The 24749-nt window shown below is 48.9% G+C and overlaps 1 protein-coding gene across 6 annotated transcripts in view; it reads right to left on the bottom strand.

The window, feature by feature from the left end:
- The window catches only part of ALS2CL (ALS2 C-terminal like), a 62787-nt gene that overhangs the window by 20541 nt on the left and 17497 nt on the right, over positions 1–24749 (bottom strand). For 4 of the 6 annotated variants that reach the window (XM_034759768.1, XM_034759765.1, XM_034759763.1 and 1 more), the window contains exons 2-11: positions 16721–16829; positions 15317–15509; positions 13605–13670; positions 11204–11369; positions 10205–10333; positions 8766–8885; positions 7368–7444; positions 4809–4878; positions 4133–4329; positions 1125–1190 (exon numbers count right to left, since the gene is read on the bottom strand). In XM_034759768.1, coding sequence (XP_034615659.1) covers positions 1125–1190; positions 4133–4329; positions 4809–4878; positions 7368–7444; positions 8766–8885; positions 10205–10333; positions 11204–11369; positions 13605–13670; positions 15317–15509; positions 16721–16826 — 1190 coding nt within the window. In that variant the 5' untranslated portion in view covers positions 16827–16829. Of the gene's footprint in view, positions 1–1124; positions 1191–4132; positions 4330–4808; positions 4879–7367; positions 7445–8765; positions 8886–10204; positions 10334–11203; positions 11370–13604; positions 13671–15316; positions 15510–16720; positions 16830–17316; positions 17441–24749 lie in introns of those variants that run through there. The other 2 variants (XM_034759766.1, XM_034759764.1) reach the window with 2 other exon arrangements.

Below are 24749 nucleotides of genomic sequence, written 5' to 3'. Positions count from 1 at the left end.
CAGGAACAGGAAACCGTGGCCAATGGGAGCTTTGGGGGTGGTACCCGCAGGCAAGGGCAGGGTGCAGCTGAGCCGCCTGTCCCACCCCACCCCCAGGAGCCACTGCCTGACATGCTGGTCGCTTCTGGGAGCGGCGTGGGGCCAGAGCAGACAGGGAGCCTGCCTTACCCCCACTGCATGCTGCTGCCACCCCGGAGCCGCTCGAGGTAAGCGGCGCCAGGCCAGAGCCCACACCCCAACCTCCTCCTACACCCTGAGCCCCCTGCTGCACGCTGCCTGCACCCCAACCCCCTGCCCTGAACCCCCAACCCCCTGCCGAGCCCCTCCTGCACCCCTCCTCCCCCCAGCCCCTTGCCCTGAGCCCCTTCTTGCACACCACACCCCCGTCCCAGCCCTGCATATAATTTCCCCACCCAGAGGTGGCCCTCAGGCCAAAAAGTTTGCCCACCCCGGAGCTACACACACAGGGTCAAATCCATCTCTCTAGGTTTCAATGGATTAACCCCAGGGATGAACTTGGCCCAGATCATCTCCCCTTACTCCACTTCATAGGTGTGAGAGGAAAGTGATTGACGCCCGCCCCCAGCTGTAACTATTTCAGCTATAACACGGGTCTATGAGGCAACACACTCCATGTGGGTGTGGATGCTCTAACAGCTGGGGGTTCAACCCAGGACTGGCTGCGCGAAGCATGAATCACTATTGCTTGAGCTCAAGCAGTAGCTCCCAGGCGCTGGCAGCTGTAGCAGACTCTTGTTCTCTTGCGTACCAGCCACCAGATGCATTTGCGCAGACGAGACAACGTGGCAATATTCAGAAATCCAAAGACTGGCGGGAAAGGCTGCCGCCCTGCGTTCTGCCTGGACTAGCAGCTCCTCGTGTATCAGGCAGTTCAGTCATTACTAGCTACAACTAGGGATTAAAACACCTGCACGGAGATTTGGATTCAAGGCATGAATATTGTTCCACTTGCCCGGTGGGCAGTGGTCATAACTCCATGTTTCTCTAGAGGGACTGGGCGAGAAAACTCATGCTTTAGGGTTCCCCTTTCGCTGACCCTTTATCAGCCAGCCCCCCTGTACTTGTGTTTATAAGCGAGGGAAGCCAGCTTTATAAAGGCTTACCCATGTTCCAGGCCCTCTTTGAAATCCCCAACATGGTTCCGGCCATCAGGCCACTTCAGCGTCCCCCTGCAATTCAAAGCAAGTATCATTATACGACGCGGATCAAGAACAGTTGCAGTTTCTCTAAGGGTATGTCTTCACTACCTGCCGGATCGGCGGGCAGCGATCGATCTAGCAGGGATCGATTTATCGTGTCTAGTCTAGACGTGATAAATCGACCCCCCGCCCCCGAGTGCTCTCCCGTCGACCCCTGTACTCCAGAGCTGCGAGAGGCGCAGGCAGAGTCGACGGGGGAGCGGCAGCAGTCGACTCACCGCGGTGAAGACACCACGGTAAGTCAATCTAAATACGTCGACTTCAGCTACCTGAATAACGTAGCTGAAGTTGCGTAACTTAGATCGACCCTCCCCCCCAGTATAGACCAGGACTGGGGGGGGTAAGGGATAGCTCAGAGGTTTGTGCGTTGGCCTGCTAAACCCAGGGTTGTGAGTTCAATCCTTGAGGGGGCCACTTAGGGATCTGGGGCAAAATCAGTACTTGGTCCTGCTAGTGAAGGCAGGGGGCTGGACTCAATGACCTTTCAAGGTCTCTTCCAGTTCTAGGTGATAAATAAATGGAGATATCCTAAGGATGTTCTAGCATAAAGAGCTTTTAATACCCATGCTTCTCGGCATAGTCCACTCCTCAACTAAGGTCAGGAAGTCCTCCACCCCTGCCCCATAGTATAATTACATGGAGGGATTGTCCTAGACCCCAGAGGTGATTGATTGTGCTCATGAGCGTGGATAACGATACTAGGTATGTCTTCACTACACACACACACAAAAGCAGATTAACTCTGGTTAGCAGCGGAGGTCAATCCCAGGCTGGCCTATAGACTAACCTGAGCTGCTAACCCATGTTAAAAGCAGAGTTGCTGTGTCTTCACTGCTATTTTAACCCAAGTTAAGAGCACACTTTTTTGTGTGCAGTGAATACATATGCCAAGTTTGTGCACTCTGGAGCAGAGTGGGGGAATTAATGAGGGATTTATATTAATTGAGGCATTTTGCATAGCCATTGGTTCCTTCTGCTTTGGCAATTCTTATAGTTCTATTCCAAGCAGAGACACTCAGGTCATGGAGATGGTCAAATCAAAGGAAGTGATTGTGTCTTCTGACTGGTGCGAATCTGACCCTCAGAATGAGGCAGTTGTGACAGAGCTGGTATTCTCTTATTTCAACTTTTTGTTCCCAAGGTATAACTAGCACTGGGCAGAAAAGAAAGGTTTTAGCAACTTATTTATAAAAAGATAGAATTTTTTTCAGAAACGTGTCCACTCTAATTGGATCAAAAACCACCCAACATTGCAAAATATTGAAAAAAGGTTTTTTTGCAAAATCTTTCGCATCAAAATTTGGACAAGTAAAACAAGGGTTTCAACCAGCTCCAAGTACTGGCCATGGAGCCAGATTCACTCCATGACTCCCAGGAGGGCACATTCCCCTTACAAGTGGTTCACAGGATTTTGGTGTCTGGCCAACATACCCAATCCCAACAGACCCACAAAGCATACGCAAAACCCTTTGAGATTTTTCTGCCCTATAAATTAACTGCTCATAGTAGATTACTACTGAGCCCAGGACTGGGACTCAGGAGAGCTGGGTTCTATTCCTGGCTCTGCTACTAGCCTGTAGATTGACCTTGGGCAAGTCACTTCACTGCCATGTGCCTCAGTTTTCCCATCTGTAAAATGGGGGTAATGGTAATGACCTCCTTTGTAAAGTGCTTTGAGACTGTACAGCTCCTAGGGTCCCAGTCATGAACCAGGACCCCCAGCGTGCTAGGTGCTATACAAACAAAGACAGCCCCTGCCCCAAAGAGCTGACAATCCCAAATATAAAAACAACAGATGAAGACAGACAGGGATTCTGGGTTCCAGCCCCTTGCTAGGTGGGAGGGTCCTAGAGCCCGGGCTGCATCCCGAATCCCTACACTACAATTAAACAAGCCCTTTGCCAGAGTCAGCTGGCATGAGCCAGCCACGGGTTTTAAAATTGCAATGTAAACATTCCCTCAGTGTCTGTGCCAAAGTGACTCCGCGGTAACCTGGGGATAATACTTCCCTTCCTCCCACCCTGTATCTTGTCTGGCTAGACGGAAAGCGCTCTGGGGAAGGAGCAGTATTTTAACCATGTGTAAGTAGCACACTGGGGTCCTGCTCTCATTTAGGAGCTGTGGGTGCTACTAACACACATCTCCCATTTGGTGCAATCCAAGGGAAAAGCATTTGCGCTTCCAAAAGGGACTCATGAACCCAGGGATAAGTTCTCCATCAGGGATGATTGAGTAATACCCAGGTGGCCATTTTACCAAAGAATCTCCCAGCACCTCAGTTAGTCCACCCCATTCTACGATCAATGGCAACATAGTCCCCGTTTTCCGGTGCAAGTTTCACAGCTTGTGTCATCATGCAGTCCGACAATGGTCCCTTCTAGCCTGGGAATCTATGAACTGCTAGAAGGGTCATACCTACGATGTGTAGACACAAAACCGGGGCAGTGTTTGGGGCTCGTAACAAAAAGGGCTTACGAGTGGAGAGGACATTACTAGCCGTGGGTAATTCTACTCACCCACTCGGCCAGGGTGGGCCAGGTCCAGCCAGCACAGAGTATTTTCTTGTTACCCAGAGGACTTGTTTGCTGGTAGAGTTCAGGCCTGGTGAGCATTCAAGGCTCTGTCAGACATGTGTCTTTATAGCCATGACCATGTTCAAGTGCAACTCCATGTGATGCTTTCAACAGCCCTTAGCCACATCCCTAGCTTAGGACCCGGCAGTTTTCAGCACAAGCCAGTACTACTAGTAGTACCTAGTGAAGAGGCCCAGGAAGGATCACATGACAGGAACGACTCTGGCAAAGCCAGACAGAGGGAAGCGGATACATTGCCTGCCTGGTCCCACTGCATGAGAGCGATAGGTGGCCTCAAAGTTTACACACAGAATTGGAAACACAAGCGGAGGTCCTTACTTGCCATGTGGTTTCCCCCAGTACCATTCACCTTCGTACGCGGCGTTCTTGAATCTGCCCTCTGCTCGGAACACGTACTTGAAGCAGCGATGGACAGGAGGCTCGCTTCCCTCCCTGGCCTCGCCCCACAAGGGGAAATCTCTCTTCCCATTCAGCGCCTGGCGCACGGCTTGGTTCAGCTTCCACTGCCAGACTGCCTGGGGGCAACAAAGGGACCAGAGGATTCAGGCAGGAGGTGGGAACAAGCTATGTTCCAGGGAAACAGGCAGACAGCCACCAGCAGGGTCCAACATTACTCATTTATCTACCCACCCCATGTAATCATGGGGGATCACTGCTCCCACACTAGGAAATTCCAGCCATTTACTCATCTGGGAGCTCAGGTTTCAAGTTGAAGGCCTTTTAGCACAACATCCAATAACCACAGTGGAGCATCCCAATCTGGATTTAGGCAGATACACGGCTACCTTATACTTCTAATCAGGACGTGAGCAAGGACTGGACATCCCAAGCATCAGCCTATGAACAAAAGGTGGCATCTGAGTGTTTTGCATCAAAACACAAGTGCAGTTTTTAGCATTTAAAGCTTTGATGTCTTCTCCTTATTCCAACAGCCAGGACGGCCCTGGTATTGCACACAATGAATCTACAGAACACTGCTGTCACTTCAACTCACCTTCATGCATGGCTCTTTGGCCGAGAGGAAGAATGCTTCTTCTGGTGTGACGATATGGATCGTATGCCTGCTAAGCAGAAAGGCAACATTAGGGAGGTGGGGAAAGGCGAGAGCTCTCTCTACAGGCAGTCCACAGCAAGACTTTACTGCCCTTTTCTGACTACTTCGTACTCAACTTCTGGTTTATGTGCCTAAAAACTCATGGTTCAGGGCATCAGCCAGCCACCTGCAGGGGTCAGGAAGGGATTTCCCCCTCTTCCTCCCCACAATGTATACTGGGCGGTTTAGCTCCTTCCTCTGAATCATCAGGGACGGCCAAAGCTGAAGATGGGACACTGGGCAGGGTGGGCCAGAGCTCTGGCGGGGCACTGAGCAGTCTCTCTCCAGTGCTTGGCTGGCTGGTTCTTGTTCACATCCTCAGGGAGTAACTGAACGCCATGCATAGGGTGGGAAGGAATGGTCCCCCAGGTCAGATTGGCAGTGATCTTGGCAGGGTCTCCTGCCTCTCTCTGCAGCGTGTGGGTCCCTCCTATTCTCTGCCATTGGCACATGACAGTCCAGTCTCCTGTGGCCTACAAGACTTAGGTTGTTGGGTTTGGTGTGGGGATGCTGGATGCGTTGGTGCCTGTGACAGACAGGAGGTCAGAGGATGATCTGACAGGCCCTTCTGGCCTTCACCTCTATGAACATATTCCAGAGACTGACCCAGCAGCCAAGTAATTGCCACTTGGATTCAAAGATTTTTAACACCAGAAGGAACCATTATGACTGTCTAGTCTGACCTCCTGAATAACACTGGCCAGAGAGCTCCAGCCGCTAACCCCTGGATTGAGCCCAATCACTTAGGTTTGGCTCAAACATCTCTTCCAAAAAAGCCACCGGTCTTGGTCCAAAGACATCAAGAGATGGAGAATCCATCACTTCCCTTGGTAGCGTGTTCCAGTGGTTAAATCACCCTCACAGTTAGAAGTTCATTCCTTGTTTTTAAATGTGAATTTGTCTGGCTTCAGTTTCCATCCATAAGTTCCTACTATACCTCTCTCCACTACATTGATGAGCCCTTTAATGCCTGGTATTTTCTCCCCAGAACGGTACTTACATCCTATATCTGAGGTTTGTCTTTCAAGAAACTAACGAGATTGAACTCCTTAAATCGGTCACTAAGACATTTTATTATTGAGGATTCTCAAACTAATCAGTAAAACCAGCAGTACACATCTGAACTTCCTGAGAACGGGTCTAAGATAGGATCATGAATAGCTCATAGCCAGCTCCTGCTCATGCAGCCACCAGTTAGGGTGACCAGATGTCCCGATATTATCGGGACAGTCCTGATTTTAGGGGACTTGTCCCACGTCCCAACCTTACATCAGTCGGGACGCCCTTTGTCCCGATATCGGCGACTGTCCAGACCACAGCTGCGTCACTGCCGCTCACCACTTCTAGGGCAGCTCCCGGCGCCCGCCCACTGGCAGGAGCGCCGCATGCTGTAGGGGCGGGGCTTGCAGGCATTGGGAGCAGGCAGAGAGCCCTCCACCCCCCCCCACACCCAACCCGCGACCCTAGGAACCAGAGGGACCAGCCTGCCAGATGCTTCCCAGGACAGGAGCCGCCCCAGGTGATCACCACCTGGACTTCCCACCTCGCCCCCTGGCAGATCCCTCTAGCTTTTTGGGGGGGGAGGGGGGAGTGGGAGGCTCTGTGTGTTGCCAGCGCCTGCAAGCCCCGCTCCGTGACTCCGGCAGCTCCCATTGGCGCTTTTCCTAGCCAATGGGAGCTACGGGGCTCCTGCTTGTGGTGGGCGCAGCACATGGAGAGTCTGGAGACCTCCCTTGCCGCTCTCACCCTAGGAGCCAGAGACCTCCCAGCAGGGCTGATGAGTGCGGCCAGGGAAGGGGGCAGGGTGTGATGGAGTGAGTGTCTGGGAGGTGTGTGTGTGGGGGGGGTGCTGGGCTGTGAGGGAGGTGTGTGTGTTTTGGGGTGCTAGACAATGGGGGCCTGTTGGGGGGTGCTGGGAGATAGGGGAGAACTGTGTGTCAGGGCACTGGGCAGTGCGGATCGATGTGGGGCATTGTATAGTTGTGGTGGTGGGGCTGTGGGGAAGGGCACTGGGAGGGAGAGGAAATCTATCTGTATCGGGAAACTAGCGAGTGGGGGGTTCTGTGTGGGGTGCTGGGCAGCCGTGGTGGGGCTGTGAGCAGGGGGGCGCTGGGCGGGGTGTGTGCGCACAGCACTGTGCATTTGTAGGGGGGCTCTGGGCATAGTGGATCCAGGGGGCACTGGGCGGGGAGCCATGTGGCGCAGCACGGGCCCACCCCCAGCAGGAAGGGACACGCTAGTAGCACAGGGCCAGACGGATCAGTGCGCCTCTGGCTCCGGTCGGGGCTATGCACCTGTGTCTGTCTGTCTTTCCCCTCCTCCTCCCCCCCCCCCCAATGTGTCCTGATATTTCACTCTTGCGATCTGGTCACCCTACCACCAGTAAGGGGAAGGAGACTGGTCCCAAAGTGAATGATTTGAAATATGTGTCTGTTTTCAAAGCGCAGATATTTCACTTACTTCTCTGGGGCTGGCTTTTCACTGCCGGATCCATCCACCCACACAAGCTTCAGATCAAAACTCTGGCAGTTGTTCCCCTAAAGAAGCAGACAAAGTTGTGCAGTTTGAGAAGAGTGGATATTACATACCCAGGTGATCGAGGGAACAGACTTTCGCGTGTAGAGTTGGATGGCATTTTTTGGCTGAATTGGGGGAGGGGGAGAAGCAAGGCAGATTTGGTAACTCCAAAACTTTGAGAATTCGTGTCAGTGTCACCAAGTCATTTGTGTCAAAACAAAAAGATTCCAAAAGTCTAAATGTTTTGTTTTGGCACCTTCTAAACCAAAATGTTTTGATTTCCCAGTTTTAAGTGGACCGTTTTGACATTTCCTTCACATTTTAAGAATTCAGAATCCCTTAAATTGCTCAAAATTCAAACAAAATGTTTCACTCAGCCCCATATTTTTTCCATTCCAGAATTGCCAGCAACCCAAAAATCCCGTTATTCACACAGCTGTAGTAGCATTGGACAGCAGTGCATGCATCCCGTGCGGCCCATCCCAATACGATTCCAAGCGGACCTCACGTTGCTCCAGGCACGGATGTGGGGTAGGGGTAGCAGCAGGGGAAGCAGAGAAAGGAAATGCGTTTGAAAGGCGCGGTAGTTCTGGCTCAAACCCTGTTCCATGCTTTATTACTTAAAATTTTCCAAAGACTTTGCATTCAGTCCTGCAAGCACGTAACCACGTGCGTAAGTATTGGCAGATTGAGGCTTTTTTTAAGACTAATCTCTTCAGTTCAAGGACCTCTCTCTTTCACGGAAAAAAAAGAGCTAAGTACCAGGAACGGCGCCAGGGTTTTTGGCGCCCTAGGCGGGGGTCCTTCCGCGCTCCCGGTCGTCGTTGGCAATTCTGCGGCGGGGGGGGGGGGTCCTTCCGCGCTCCCGGTCTTCAGGGCACTTCGGCGGCGGGTCCTGGAGCGAGTGAAGGACCCGCCACAGAATTGCCGCTGAAGACCCGGAGCGCGGAAGGACCCCTCGCCGCCGAATTGCCGCCGAGGGCAGCAAAATGCCCCCCCCCCCAATCCTGGTGCCCTAGGAGACCGCCTAGATCGCCTAAATGGAAGCGCCAGCCCTCTAAGTACACTTCCAAGCATGGACATTAAGTAGCATGGATCTGTTACGATTGCACAGGTGTACTAGGAAAGAAAATTATGCGAGGGCTCTTCTCCCTCCCTACCCAGCTCTCTTCTCTTCATCTCCATTGAAAGTCAAAACATACATGGATCTGAGCTGCAGCATTTCAAACCACAGCCAGACTCCACTATGGTATTTGAACCGAAGTGGCGTCACTTCCAGCAGTACTGAGCCTTTCACGACACCTATGTTAGCTCTTTATCCTCCTCCCAGGACCGACTCACCTGAATCAGCACTAGGATGTCATCAAAGAGCAGAACCCGGTTGGTTCGGCCCACGCTGGCGAAGACCGGAAGGTTTTTGCTGTCTTCCAGCAGCCTGCGCTCAGGAACACAGAGCCACTCCTGCCAAGGGAACCAAGAAAGTACGTGATGGAGAAAGAGCTCATGGACTCCCAAAGAGAAGCACCTGTAGGAATGGGTACAGGGCATCTCACTCTGATCACCTCAGAGAGACTAGCTGACTGCCAACGTTAGAGCGCTACGGGGGCAGAAGAAGCCAAACAGAAGAGTTTCCTCAAACTAGAGCTTCAACCACGCAAGGTTTCCAGTGATGGAGAACCCTTGGAAACCTCCAAGGCTGCACCCTGGAAGCGGGAGACCTAGGTAAGTCTTCATTGAGTCTACTTCTGTCTTTGTCTCCAAGAACATGTGTTCCATATGCCTGAATGGGGCCTGGTTCAAGGAAGCTTATAGTCACATCTGAACCAGTCACACAGCCCTAGAGAAGACTAGAATGTGGGAGCAATACTAACTTTGCCTCCCCAGGAAGAGAGGGGTGGAAGGAAGCAGATAACATAGGAAGCCTGCCGAACTCTTGCCTACTTTTGGAACAAAAAAACCCCGAAGGCACTGCAGTTGAGGTGTTTGGATAAATGTTCTCTCATTTCTGGTGGGGACAAGCACTTGCTGGAAGTGCCATGGAAGAGGAGTTACAGCCAGAGCCCAATGCTGCTCCCAGGTAAAGGAACATGAGACAGATCCCTGCAAGCCCCAGAGTGGGGGAGCAGGACGGTTGGTCACCCCCAGGTAGAGGATTACGGAGGCCACGTATATTTTGTAGGCTTCAAGACACCGGCAGGAGCTTGGCCACTATTACTTGCACCTTTTAAGGAGAAAGGATGCCGAAGGAATAGCAGGCAGCAGGGCCCCTGCTCAGAGGTCGCAGGGCCCCCCAGACAGTCAGAACACAGGCCTCCTAGGACGGGAGGGTAGTGGGGATTTGTACAGACTGAAAAGGGAATGTTTGGGGATCTGATCGGGGCAGTTGTGTGGAGGTCTGAGGCAGGAATGGGGGTTTTGTAGCATTGGAGGGGGGCTTAGAGACTTGGCTAGTCAATAAAGCCACACTTTGACCCCTGAATATTTTGGGGGTCACCCTTCTTTGGTGAAGGGCTGTTGAACAGCCTCCATGAATGAACCCGTTATGGAACCTAACCTGAGAATACAAGACCCGGGGCCCGCTGTATGGCTCTCCAGAACCACGGGGAAGGTATTGGAATGGCCAGTCCTTTGGTAAAGTGGATGCAATAAAGGACTCCCTTCATGAGGGCCTGTCTAGTTCCTAGTACAATGCATGTGCTGGAATCTCTTGTCCTGGGCCATCAGCATGACCATGAAGGAACGCAGACTGGAGGGCCACCGAGATGCTGTTTCTGACTCACCGTGAGTTTGTGTCCCAAGGACTTCCACAGGGCTTTGGTCAGGCAGGCTTCATCCAGGACTTGGCTGATGAAAGACTGCAGCTTGGCATATTGCTTGGCCGCACTGGTAACGAGCTCTCGGTCAGGGCTCTGTCAACAGGAGAATGTGCCGTTAGGAATGTTTCAGCTAGAACTATACCAGATCTCCATCTCTTCCTACATCACAGCTGTAGGACAGCCGTGGCACCTCTGAATTCGTCGTGCTGGTCCTTATTACTAGTGTGTGAACTGCTGATTTATTAAAAGCTCTGATCTAGGAATTATTTTGGGGGAGTTCTCTGGCCTTTATTATACAGGTAATCACAGCCATGCCTTTTGGCCTTGGAATCTGTCATACTATTGTCTAATGGTTAGAGCAAATTTCAGCATCAAGCCTCTGGGATCTATTCCTCTGCTTACTGGGTGAACCTGGGCCACTTACTTCCCCTCTGTATACCTAGATGTATTATGGGTGGCCTGCGTTGTGTTGCCATTTAAGATGGGCAAATAGTGGATTTTTCTATACCTTGGCAATTCCAAAAACAAAAGCTTCACATCAGGTCAAACCAAAAATGAAATTGAGATTGTTGGTGCACTGGAAAGTCAAAATAACTTCAAGTCAGGTCAAAACAAGTGTTCCATTTGGATATTTCCAAAACATTTTGATTTTTTTGGTTCAATTGATACTATTTGGCAAAACTCAACGTTTTCAGGTTGACCAAAAGCACATTTTTTGGTGATCAAACTATTTGCAACTAGAGCTGGCAGAAAGTATTGGCAATGCCTAATGATTTTACAGTAAAGTGTTTTAGAGTCTTTAGATGAAGGAATCTGCACCAACACGGCCCCCTACCACCCTGTCTGCCTGTTACATACATTTTCCTTACAGCATATGGTGGTTACAGTATCACAATATTCCAGAGCTCTGTGTATGGAATACCGAGACCGGTTGTCGAATACCAGTATGAATAGTCTAGTTACCTTGCCAATGGCCTCGCTGAGCCTGGTAAGGATGAGGGCATATTGCTGCACGTGATCCCGAAGAGGTTTATGAAGTACTGTATGCAGGGCCACCGGTATGGATGTCTCAGAGGTGAAGTCTGCAAGGAATTGCTTCAGTGCTGTCTTGTGCGTCTTCCAGAATTCACTGCAAGGTTTCCAGTCAACAAGATACCAGTTCATTACTGGGCATGCGTCCCCACGCTTAGTAGTGTCTAACCTCTCTTAACAAAGCAGCTTTTCACGACCAGTCACACCTATGCTACACAGCAACTTTGCTGACAGGGCACCGGTGACTCCCAGGCAGAGATATCAGTAACTATGGCCAATGTAGAAGTGTAGTCTAGTGGGGCAGTCACTGAACTGGGAGTCCATATACCAGAGCTCTATTCCACACCTGCCACGTGACTTTGGCAAAAATTACTTACCCTTTTTGTAAAGTACACATAAGGAGTATGGTGTTACAGTCACACTGCTGGAGTTACACACTAGACATAATACACTAGTGGACCGATTCAGATAAAAGCCCCAAACTACTGAAGTCCAGCTCGATTGTCTTTTCAATATCCTTTTCCACAGGACTCGTTACGGTAAGGACCGGCAATAAACACAGTGTAAGAAAAGCTATTGTAATGACGTTCCTGGCCCAGTTTTACAGACCCAAACTTGGATGAAAACCGCAACGTCTGAATATTTACCTTAACCATGTGCGGTTCCCCTACCACTAACGCACACAGCCCTCGCCCCCAACTCTATCTTTACATTAATATAAATGTATGTGCTGGCTACCAACCAAAGCTATTCAGTGTTGAAATGCAGTCATTCAACTATAGAGGGAAGTTACTTTTGCAGCATCTAGGCCAGTGGTTTTCAACCTTTTTCATTTGAGAACCCTTAAAAATTTCAAATGGAGGTGTGGACCCCTTTGGAAATCTTAGGCAGTCTGCAGACCCCTGACCACAGGTTGAAAGCCACTGATCTAGAAAGAGCAAGATGACAGCACAGCCGGCAGCTCTGCTATGGTCCTTGGCAAGACTACAAAAATCTTTCAAATAGCAGCGAAAACGTGTATCGTATGTGCAAATTTCCAGGCCTTCCAGTTCTGACTGGAAATTAAATGCTTCTCTGAACACTTCTAACTGGGCAAATCCTCCAGCAGTTCTGATTTTATCTGCTCTCTACCTGAGCTATTTTGCAATTCTGCAGCGGTTACTCGTGCCTAATTATGAGCAGGCTTTTGAACGGTCTAGTCAAATGGCAGTTTGCATGGTCTGTCTCCACTACGCACCTGAAAAATTGCACAAGATGTAATTCCGTGGAGCTGAAATGGAGCTTCTGCCGGAGACCGAGGTCTTTGACCTTTTCAGTGCTTGCCTCTCTTTACCTCAGTCTCCCCTCATTGTTTCCCAGCAAGATCTGCTGGGACAGCAAATCACAGGGGATCCCTCCTCACTTTGAGTTTAGGACCATCTCAGAATCCATCAAGATCGTGAGAGAGCAGCAGCGGCGCCGGTTCTAGGAGACTACCTAACCTGAAATCGATGTTCAGTTGCTGCTCAGATAGCTTTGGTATTGGAGCAGTGAAGCGGTGGCAGTGCATTTCTGCACGGGTTAGCCCAGGGGGGGCAAGGTTCCAGGAAGACTTGTACACCCCACACTACAGTGCATGCTACTGCAGCTTCACTGACATTAGTACTGAGCTAGGGCAGGCATGTTTACACACGCTGCCATCACACCTCACAACTTCAGTGTAGACGTACCTTAAAGAGTAGCTGCACTCTTTGGTTTACATGCTGTGACACGCTAAGCAGCACATTCTGGTCCCTTTTTGCTCTCCTTCCTGCCCAGGATCTAAACACTCAGTTCAGTCACTATTAGAGCTGAGCAAATCACTGATTTTTCAGTTCGCAGAGGGGTTTGGGTTCAAATTCGAAAGAGTTGAGACATTTCAGCAGTTCAACCCAACACACCCGCTTGATTTAAAGAAGTGGTTTGACCCAAAGCGTTTGTTTCCTGGCATTTTTAAAGGGTCAGATTCAAAGTCGGTGGAGGAGGTGGTGGCACCTCCCCATATAACTTTTAGCCTAGTGGTTAAGGTGTAACCTGGCATCGTGGCCTCCACTGAAGCTGGGAGCAGCCTGCATTGTAGGTCTGCAACCCAGCCATGAAGTAGAGATTACTCAGTGCCGTCCCGTTAACACACTGGCTGGATTACTAGAGTGATGAGGCACTTTCTGGCCAGTATATCACTGTAGCAAGGCCAGCTCCCATAAGCCAGGGGACTCTAAGACCTGCTTGAAGTCTCACTCCTTTAGCTTTCCCTCATGCGGACAGGGTTATTCCCTCAGGCTGAACAGGAACTGGAGGGTCTGAAGCCACTAACCTTTTATTCTTTGCCGCCTGGTCAAAGCCCTGGACTACAACACAGTTTGCAAAGGTGACAAAGTATCTGTAGGGAAAGAGAAAGAGAGGCCAAGTTTGGGTCAAGTGGTAGCTACCAGGTTTAAGAGGCACTGGGAGAATCTTGCGGCTCGTTTGAAAACCTATCATGTCTGTTCCCTTTTTGCCCAGGGTGTCAGAGATGGAGACTAAGCCCATAGACTATTCCCTCCATGCATGTTCCCTACAGCATGCTCTCCAATGCCTTGTATAACGTCCCTTGGGAGATTATTAATGGGGAACATTCTCCACTAGGCTGATTACCAGGAAAGTACCTTAAGATCCACTTTGCTCAGGCAACAACAGCCCTGGAAGGTTAGTCTGCAGGGACTGAACCCAAGACCGGTGATCTTAACCTATGGGCTTCTACTGAAGCACAGGACCAGGTCTGCTAGACTAAACCCAGTAGACATCTCACCACTAGAGGCAGACAGCCACAATGTCAGCATGTGTTCTGCTCCATTTTCTTTAATTCCTTAAAACCACCAGGTGTTCTGCTGGCGGTGGGTTGTTATATCATTTGTAACCCCGCTGCCTCGCCACCCACATGTTGCTGCTCCTCAGAAGCAGGAGAAGGAGATGGCTTTAGTATGGATGTGTCTCTCTCCCCCACCATGAACACACCAGCGTACGCCCGCAGAGTCAGATCACCTTGCATGCTAAGCATGTGACATTGCAGGATCGGGACCTGGGTGTGTAAGCAATCCGATCTGTTAGCACGGCCCCCGACACCCACGCAGAGCCCGGCCTACGCAGAGAGCATGGGGTGATATCCAGCGTCCTGAGTTTGGGATGACTGCGTTTCTAACGAACGGCAGAGCAACGAGAAGCTGCCGGTCATCCCAGATTTTAATGGAGTTTATAGCACACCAGAGCCCAATCCTGAAAACACTTCTGCATCGGAGCAGGTGGTTGTATTTTAATAGATTCTAATGACTGTGACACGTTACTTTTTTCCACTCCGTGTCCCAGGGAGGTCCACTTGCATCCCCACACCCCAGCCCGATCTAGACACGAGTCCTCCCACCCTGATCACAACACAAACGCGGCTTGCATATAACTCAGTCATGGCTTAGATCCCCACCCTCTACCCCTAGAAAGCTTCTAAATATCAGTGTGCACCAGAAGGCAAGTCTTCATCTTAAACCTCTTTAGGGGAAAAAAAATCACAGCCACACCGAGGGAAAGGACAAACTAGATACCGGGGTTCTCAAACTTCGTTGCACCGTGACCCCCTTCTGACAACACTAATTACTATAGGACCCAAGAAGTGGGGGGGACCAAAGCTTGAGCCCGTCCGAGCCCCACTGCCCCAAGTGGAGAGGCCAAAGCCCGAGCCCCACCACTCCAGGCCAGGGGGCCAAAGTGGAAGCCCAAGAGCTTCAGCCTCAGGCAGGGGCCTGTAACCTGCGCCCCACTGCCCAGGGCTGAAGCCCTTGGGCTTGGGCTTCCGCCCCAGGTGGTAGGGCTCGGGCTTCAGCCCTGGGCCACAGCTAGTTGAAGTCAGCCCTGGCGACCCCATTCAAATGGGCTCATGACCCACTTTGGGGTCCTGACCACGGCTTGAGAACTGCCGAGCTAGACAAAGATTTCATCCTCATCCTCTAGTCTATAGGTTTGCTTCAGTAATCGACATTATAGTGTCTTTGTACTTACTGGATGTAGACACTGAGAAACAGGTCTCCCTTCCACAGGATGTAGAGGTCTTGGAGGCAGAGCGACGGGGAGATGCTGAACTTCTCTTTCAGCGTCCGGTGGTTTTCCTCGGTCAGGTCCCAGAGAGTGTGGAAGCAGTCGTTCAAAAGCAGCAATAATTTCAAGTTTTCCTTTCCTTTCTGCTCATGAGGCTCTTTGAAAGAGACCAAGAAGAGAAGATACTACAAAGTCATAGAATGATAGAAGTATAGGACTGGAAGGGACCTCGAGAGGTCTTCTAGTCCAGTCCCCTGCACTCAAGGCAGAACTTGGCGATGAGGCCCAAGTAGTCTCTTGGGAGACGCATGGTGCAGTGCATCACTTTGGTATTGTATTTCCTCAATGGACACATGTACATGAATCGGAGACATTCTACAGAGAGAAGAGCTGGTGGCTAGCATGTGTGGGGACCCTCTACCTTAAGAAGTAGTGTGGATCACATCCTCAGCTGGTGTACATTGGTGTTGCTCTATTGTCTTCAAGTTCTATTTGCTAAGAGCTGGGTGGTCATCGCTATCAAGAGGATAAGGCAGAAGGAGCACAGCGGTTTACGGGACGAGGCAAGGGAGTGAGAACCGTTTGAACTTCACTCCTCCGTGCTGAAACAAGCTTGCAAGTGGATGCAAAATTGGCGGCTTGGTTTTCAACACCAAGGACCTGAATGGAAAGTAGCACCAGTTTAGATCTACTATAGGTCTGACTCTAGTCTCACACCAGTAGGAATCTGGATTTACTCCAGTAAGAGCAAGGAAACAGCCCTCAATGATCCAAGCCTACGTCTTGGATGAGAGGTCACATGCAACCTCGTAGAGTATGTACTAGGGTAGCACCCTTTGCATGGGGTTAAGTAGCAGTGTAGACAGCAAGGCATAGCTTAGGCAAGTAGCGCATAGACACGCTTGAAGAGTGTGGTTATGCCCCTGAATACAGGTACTACACGGCTCCCTACTCACCCAAGCCTTGCCTTCCCCATTCACATTGCTATTTTAGACATGTTGTGTTCTGCCATCTCCCAGCTGCTGGTGCCCTTCCCCCTCTGCGGGGAAAAGTGCCTTTCCCTGCTGCCTCCCTCACACATGTCAGCGAAAAGCTCAAGTATCTACATATCACAGGGTGGACGCAGCTTGTTTCTTCACTGCGGCGCGGGGCTACACATCGCTACACACCACCAAAAGCGCTGTGTAGTGTAGACGTAGCTTTAGAGCTCTGATTAATCTGAACTGGGTTTAGATTCCATTTCCCCAGGTTAGAACACCTTCCAATACGCCTGCCTCAGTTACCATTGAAGCCTAAGGACTGCATCGATCAGATACCAGGAAGCAGAGATTCACGAGCAGATGGCTACATTCTCCTCTGAGGGCTTACCCGACTGGAGTAGGGGCTTGAGAACGATGGCATTGATACGCGCTAGACACGCAGAGAAGGTTTCTTCTGATTGTAGGAGCGACTCGGCCGCTTCAGTGGCACACATGTCCTAGATGCAAACAAAGGTAAAGCCGTTCATTATAAAGAACCCTACATCACAGCAGGCCCCCAAATTGGGCCCTCCTGGTGCTTGGCGCTGCACACACAGTGAGAGAGACGCTCCCAGCCCAAAAGAGCAATCTAAAGAGATAAAAGTGGGAGGGGAACTAGAGGGACAGAGAGGTGAAGTGACTTGCCCAAGGTCACACTGCAAGGTCAGTGGCAGAGCTGGGAACAGAGCCCAGTTTCCCTCCTCCAAACACTAATTCTCAGACCACTGCCTTTGTCAACAGACCATGCTGCCTCCTTGCAAGACTTCTGCAAGCACTGGAGCTTTCAAAAGAAGGCCTTGAGCTTTTCTAACACTGAATTAATACCCCAAGACTAGACTCGCTCTCCTGAAGGAAGCCCCTTTATGCCCAAAGCACGTACGGTGAGGACAGGGTTAGTTCAAACTTCCCCCACCGTTAGCACAAAGCTAGCGAGCCTCAACTCACCTCCATTGACAGCAAAATGTATTGTATGTTGCCACCAAGCTATCCACCACAACAGCTGCTCGGACCACATCCACCCCAAGGGAGCAGAAAGTCGGATTGCTCTGGCTGCCCAGTTACATCTGTCCTCACTGCTGCACAGAACGGAAGTGCTTGAGTAATACTGCTTGTGTTGACAGGCCAATCAACAAATTCCTATTGCTTCCTCTTTAAAAAAGGAGAAAAATACTAACCCAAGTGCTGCTAGCTAACGTCATGGAGAGCCACAATGGAAAGAACCCAAGCAGTGAAGAAAAATCAAGAGCAGGGTGAATGTGGTTTGGCGCTACCGCTAATAGAAAACGTGCCACTGTAACAGACTACAAACAAGACTTTTTCTGAGGCTCTCTGTGATAGCCATAGGCACTTAACTTCCCTAAATTACAGGGTTATGAAATTCCATAACGTTGGAACAGTGCGCAGGACTTAAAAAGCTGTTTTTTGCAAGAACATTGGGACAGGAAACGCCCGTGCATCATAATAAAATCAAGACAAGACAGGCATCTTAACTCAACTCCCCTTCCAAGTTCCAGACTGCACAAGTGCGGGGGACTACTGAATCAGAAAGCAGAAGCGAAAAAAAGTCAAAGACAGCAAAAAGACTGTAGTTGTCTAAACAATCTTGGTTTTAGGTGCATTTATTCCACTGCCTGTAGACCTGAAGATGAAATTTCTCCTCACTTAGATCTCTGATGATCTTACATGCCCCCCCCCCAATATTGGGATTGGAACACCTTACAATTTAATGCGAGGATAAATGCAACACCTCCGTGAACTAGGGAAATATCATCCCTATTTTACAGATTGACAAATGAGGCACAGAAACTGAGAGATGGATATCCAAAGGTATTAGGAACCTAACAATGCTATAGGCATCTAGGGCAGGGGTAGGCAGCCTATGGCACATGTGCCGAAGGTGGCATGCGAGCTGATTTTCAGTGGCACTCACACTGCCCGGGTCCTGGCCACCAGTCCAGGGGATTCTGCATTTTAATTTAATTTTAAAGGAAGCTTCTTAAACATTTTTAAAACCTTATTTACTTTACATACAACAATAGTTTAGTTCTATATTATAGACTTATAGAAACAGACCTTCTAAAAATGTTAATGTATTACCAGCACGCAAAACCTTAAGTGAGAGTGAATAAATGAAGACTCGGCACAGCACTTCTGAAAGGTTGCCGACCCCTGATCTAGGGAAATTTTCAAAAGCATCTAAACGGGTTCTGTTCCCAGCTAAGTGCAACTGAAAAAATCCCACTAGGCATCCACCATTATCTTTAGATGCCTAATGCCTTTGAAAATCTAATCTTAACTGATTTGGCTAAGGTCACAAGAAGTCTTTGGCAGAGCAGGGAATTGAACCCAGAGCTCCAAAATCCCAAGCTTGCAACCTGATCACTGAATCATAGGCACGGAAGCACGTTCCCTAGCTTTAGGATGAAGTGTTTTGCTTAATCATGGTTAGAGTGCAAGCTAGCTGGTGCATGACAGCTTATTTGGCCTTCTAATTTGGTATGACTGAAGCAAGCAGGCAGAGATCTACTACATCCCCAGAGAACACAAAGTTAGATCAGGCTGAAATCTGACATTTTTAAATTGATAGAAATGTTAGGGGTTTTTTTTAGGGGGGGGGGGTCGCTGAAATGTCACCCTTTCAGCCAGCTTTGCTCTTCACAGATTCCCACCCCGGGCTCCTTCCCACATTCCTAATCACCTACTCACTTCTGATCCAGGCAGTGTGCATTAGGAATGCCTTCTTCTGAACCATCAGGGATAAGCCACTAGAGACAGGATGAAGGACTTCTCTAATCCAGTTCTCTCAACCCCTACACCACACACTGCATTGCTAAAAGCTTTTGCGATCGGTTTTTGCTTTCACTGGAAGGCTGCCTACTAGCTCTAGTACTCAAAATTAGAGTCATGGGTTGACATCACTTATTAAGTAATCAAGCACTCAGACTTTTAAAATAGCATTTGATGCAACATCCATGACATACAAGCTTGCTATACCACATGATCTAATGAGGCATAGTGGGGTAAGGGCAGAATTTCCACCTTGATTTCCCAGCTCTGTTGACTCAAGCCCTTTACCCAGACAGTTATTTGAATAGAGTGTGCGCTTATACACCCAGAGTCTGATAGCACTAAGGAGAGGTAAAATCTGTTGCCTATTGAACAAGGTTGATGCTGATTCAGGGCTCCAGACTTTAAATAACCCACAACAGGCAAGGGCAAGCACAGGTCACTGCAAGCTCATGTGAGGAACTGAATGAAAACTGCAGCACAGCAGTTGAGTGGGAGAACTGAACTTTACCAGTAGTCACAGGGGCCCCCTGGACAGCAGTTTCACAAGACTCCGTTGTTTTCTCCATGTAAGTTTGTTGGATCCATAAAGACAGCACAGGTATGATCTGCCCACTCTGGAAAAATCTGCTCCCACTCTTAATACGGAGCATATGCACACACCGATCTTTGGCACCCCCGGATCAAGACACTGTAAAAAGCAGAGCTGCCAAGTTCTGTGCAGATCTGACATGATGTACAAGTTAACTTCTTAGTTTGCATGTAACCATAATCTCTAGCTTTAAAAGCGGTGTGGATTTAGCACCGGCGAGAGGAGTCAAACAGGCTGCCTTGGGGAATGAAGCCCTCTGCTGATCTACAGGACAGCAATAGACAAGCTTCCCACACACTGCCCTGCCAGCATGCTTCACATCCAGTTTCAGGGGGGTTGGAAAATGTCCTCTAGGGAAGTGTTTCTCAATGACTCATCCATGGACGGGTGCCAGTCCCAGAGACAGTTCAGGAAGGCGGCAAGCCGGTCCCTGGTATCAAAAAGGTTGAGAAACACTGCTCTAGGGTAATTGAGTAATTGTCTCCATGGCCCCACCAAGATCTAAGCCTCCACCAAGTAGCCCAAAGCCCGGTGATAAGTGAGACGTGGAAGCCAGATCCAAGATCTTCCCACTCCAAACTCATCGCACAAGAACCAAAACTTCCATTAGAAGGGAGTCACCTTTAATCCCAGCTGAGTGGATGGATTATCTGTGGTAACAAGCCCTATCCAAGGCATAACAGAGCTGGCAAATAAGCTCCCCACAAAATGCATGGACCTAGGCACGTCTTTAAGAAATAAGAAAGTATAATACCCATTGGGGGAATAGGAACACACATACACACAGAAAGAGAGAGGTTAGTTGACCTGTCCAGTGGCAGAGCTGGGAATTCAGCTTGGCAAGCCAGCCAATTGTCTGGGAAAATAAAATTCACTGTGACCACAATCAAATACTGTCAAACATTCAAGCAAGAATGGTCTGACATAGGTGCCATTCTTTCATTTCCTAGAATGTCATTGTTTCATATTTTTCCTCAGTTAACTCAGTTAAGGAACTTGGGTTTTTTATTTTGTAGTTACACAGAAGTATCTAAAGCTAAGCCTATTGGAGGCCATACAGTCTTCTGTTTTTTGTTACTCTTCTAATAAGTTAGTGTTTTAAAATATTTGACCACTTATTTTTGGACTGGTCAAAGGCCCAACCCAAGTGGGAGTAGAACCCAATTCTAACTTGCAGCCCTATGCCCTACACTCACTTATTTCATCAGAATGACCATTGATGGAAAAGGCCCTTAGATGTTAGGCATGAGTCAACGCCTCCTACAGAAGAGTGGGTTAGATCATGGCCAGTTTACGAAATACATTGCAAAGGAGAAGGTAATGGAACCTTTAACATGACTATTAATTCCCAGCAGGAGATGCTGGGTTAGAGCCTAGGTTTTTCTTTCACTCAGCTCAGTAACCCACCGACTCTGCAATGAGGAGGCAGGCTAAGTCACTCAAGAGCTGACAGTCCCCCAGTGCCTTCCCACAATTCCCCTGTGGGCCTAGAAGGACCAACAAGTGCTCCCAGAAGTCACTGGGAAAGAGACTATGAGAGTCGTTCAACTTGCTGCAGGACTAAAGATGTGCCCCCAGAAGTTGTAGCGACACACAGGGGAGCACAGCACCAGTGCGGGAGGGCTTTATAGTGGGACTGCTCAGACCCAGGCTAGTCTAACCCAGGCTAACTCTGCAGTGAAGACACCCCTAATAAGGCTATTGGTAAGCACATGCCTAAGATCTCTGAACTTATGCCTTCTCCCCATGCTGCCTTTGCCTTTTTAGACTCTACACTTTCCAGGGCAGGAACTGAGCCCTTCTGTGCTTGGGATGTACCTAGAGCACCGTTCAGGCACTACTGCAACCAAACCAACAGGTTATTTTTTTCTTAGTCAATGATCAGTTTCCCATTGGGCTAGACACTGTGCAGACACAAAGAGGATGCTCCCTACCCCAAACAGGGCACAACAAGGTTTTGTTCACGCCTTAGTTTTTCCCAGTTGCTTTTATTATTGCACCTGCGTGTCTATATGTAAAGTTGTATGAACAAGTTGTCTCATAGAGAGAAGGGTTGGGCTACAGACGGATTCCTCTTCTAGATACTTTTGGTGCCTTTCATCCCAACGATTTAGCATGAGGCTCCATCATTTCCATCTCTGGCACGCTCCTCTCCAGAGGCGGCTGCAAACATGCCATCAAAAGTCAAGGGAGACAGAAGAGTTTTCACAAGAACGTTGAGACAGACCTTAATTTTCAGGTCCATGAAATCTTTAGCACCCATGCAGGAGCTCAGTTTAGTATCACATAGGGTTGCCAACAGTCCCTTATTAACAAGGACGTCCCTTTCCCTGCCCTTCCATCTCTGTACAACACAAGCATAAGTTGTGAGTGCTGCAAATAGCAGCAAGAAATACCCCTGGTGAATGTAGGCAAGTCCTGCTTTTTATTATTCATAATACTATTGGGAGAATGGGTGGGGCAGGGATGCTAAGAAAACAGTCCCTTATTTTTTTAAACATGTTGGCAACCCTGTAAAACGTTCTCCAACACAGTGGTGCCCTTTGGAAAACCAAGCTGGAATGGCACTTGTGGTGCTGTGGAATCAAGGCATTTTGAGGCCAATATTCACGCTGCTCTGGTTAGCACAGCATTTCTCGTGGAGCTGAACGCCACAATGCAGTAACTTGGGTAACAGCGATGGGTGGCATCAAAATCTCAAGATCAGCATTTCAGAAAAATCTGGTTATTAAGGGACTTAAAGCAGCCCGACAAGTACCACTAGTGATTGGATGGATACAAGCTTGAACCATAAGAACAGCCGTACTGGGTCAGATCAAAGGTCCATCTAGCCCAGTATCCTGTCTACCGACAGTGGCCAATGGCAGGTGCCCCAGAGGGAATGAACAAAACAGGTAGTCACCAAGTGATCCATCCCCTGTCGCCCATTCCCAGCTTCTAGCAAACAGAGACTAGGGACACCCTCCCTGCCCATCCTGGTTAATAGCCAGGGCAGGCTCTACCTTTTTTGCCGCCCCAAGCAGCGAAGCAAAGAAGGGAAAAAAAATATAGCGGCCGCAGCAGTGCCGCCGAAAAAGAAAAAATGAAAAAAGCTGCCGTCGAAGAAGGGAAAAAAGAAAAAAAAAAAAATCGGAGTGCCGCCTCCTCAGATTTGCCGCCCCAGACCCCTGCTTCCTTAGCTGGTGCCTAGAGCTGGCCCTGCTAATTAGCCATTGATGGACCGATCCTCCATGAACTTATCTAGTTCTTTTTTGAACTCTGTTATAGTCTTGGCTTTCACAACATCCTTGGGCAAAAAGTTCCACAAACTGTTGGTGCGTTGTATGAAAAAAATACTTCCTTTTTTTGTTTTAAATCTGCTGCCTATTAAATTTCATTGGGTGACCTCTAGTTCTTCTGTTATGAGAAGGAGTAAATAACACTTCCATGATATTATAGACCTCTATTATATCCCCCCCCTTAGTCATCTCTTTTCCAAGCTGAAAAGTCCCAGTCTTATTAATCTCTCCTCATACGGAAGCCGTTCCATACCCCTCATTTTTGTGGCCTTTTTCTGAACCTTTTCCCATTCCAATATATCTTTGAGATGGGGTGACCACACCTGCACCATAACGGAACTTTCCAATAATGGGTTCTAAGATGATCTTTTCTAGTTACCACATGTTCTGAGTTTTTCACAGATGTATTTAAGACTGGTCCAGAGAGCCAATTCTAGGAGTCTGGGGAAAGGCTCTGATTTGGTCTAAACCATTGTTCTTTCTTCCTTAAACGTTAAGCCATGTTTCTAGTCCATGCAACTGTGATGAGCCACATCCCAGCATTGTATTATGCTGCAGTGTCTGCATTCAGACTAGAGTCCCAACAGAGATCTTTCATCTCAGGAAGAAAAAATAGGTCCAAGCCTTATTTTGGCCAATAGACACTCTGAAACAAGCTCTTCACACCAGACCTTCACACAGCATATTGTGTTAGTGTCAGGGTGGATGTGATTTAAATCACTAGTCAGGAAGACTCGATTTAATCATGGTTTTCTACATAAAAGTGCATTCTTGTTGGTTGTTATAACCTTAATACATATTCTTCACAACTCAGATGTTGGTTTCATTTTTAGAAGGTCCACACTATATATATTTTAAACTGATTTATTTTTAAAACTTTTCAGATTTATCAAAAAATGAATGATTGTTTGGTTATTTCCGTTACCAAATGTAACTGAACCAGATATTTATGAAGTCGTTGGGAGGTGAACTATCTCCAGTTCAACAGGTTAATCATTACTATTTGGAGGATTTTCTTGCCATGCTGTCATTAAGTATTCTGGATTTTTTTCCTTCAACAGCAAACATAATATTTTCACAAAACAAGCATATGTCCCTCGCTTCTCACTTATATTTCCAGACTTCTTCTCCTTGCCCAGATCTATCCTGCCCCCAACCATCTTCTATTCATTGAACTTTTTGAAACTTTGCACTTTTAGAGAGAGGTAAGGGATGGATTCTGTGTACACAAACCAGCTAGCAGCCTCCCTCCTTATTCCCAGTGCAGAGTCACAAGCCCCAGTACTCACAGCCCCATGCAGCTCTGCGCAGCCGGGATACTGGGTCCTTCTCGGGCGATTCCCCCCCCCGGCACAGTGCTCCTCCTGGCGCCTGTCCTGGGCTGTCCCCGCTCGGCCCTGCCTTCCCAGGCTCCAGGCAGGTTCTCTCTGCTTCACTTTGTGAGGGGCTGCGGGCTGCAGCCCTTCTCTCTCTGGAGCGCCAGAGCCACCCCCTGGAGTTTCCCTCCATTCTCTCACTGCTCCCCCTCTCCCCTTAGGAAAAAGATTTAAAGGGGCCATGCTCTCTAAACCCAAAGGGGTTACAGGAGATTGAAAGCCAGTTGAAGGAATTGAAGGGTCCACTCTTGGAGTTTGTTGGGACAGAAAGATCTACAAAAAAACACAACAACAGCGAAGCAGAGACCACTATCTGTTCTGCTGACTGACATGGTCTCGTTGTTT

Source organism: Trachemys scripta, chromosome 2, assembly GCF_013100865.1.
Source record: "Trachemys scripta elegans isolate TJP31775 chromosome 2, CAS_Tse_1.0, whole genome shotgun sequence".
Taxonomy (NCBI): domain Eukaryota; kingdom Metazoa; phylum Chordata; order Testudines; family Emydidae; genus Trachemys; species Trachemys scripta.
This window is presented reverse-complemented; position numbering and strand designations above follow the sequence as displayed.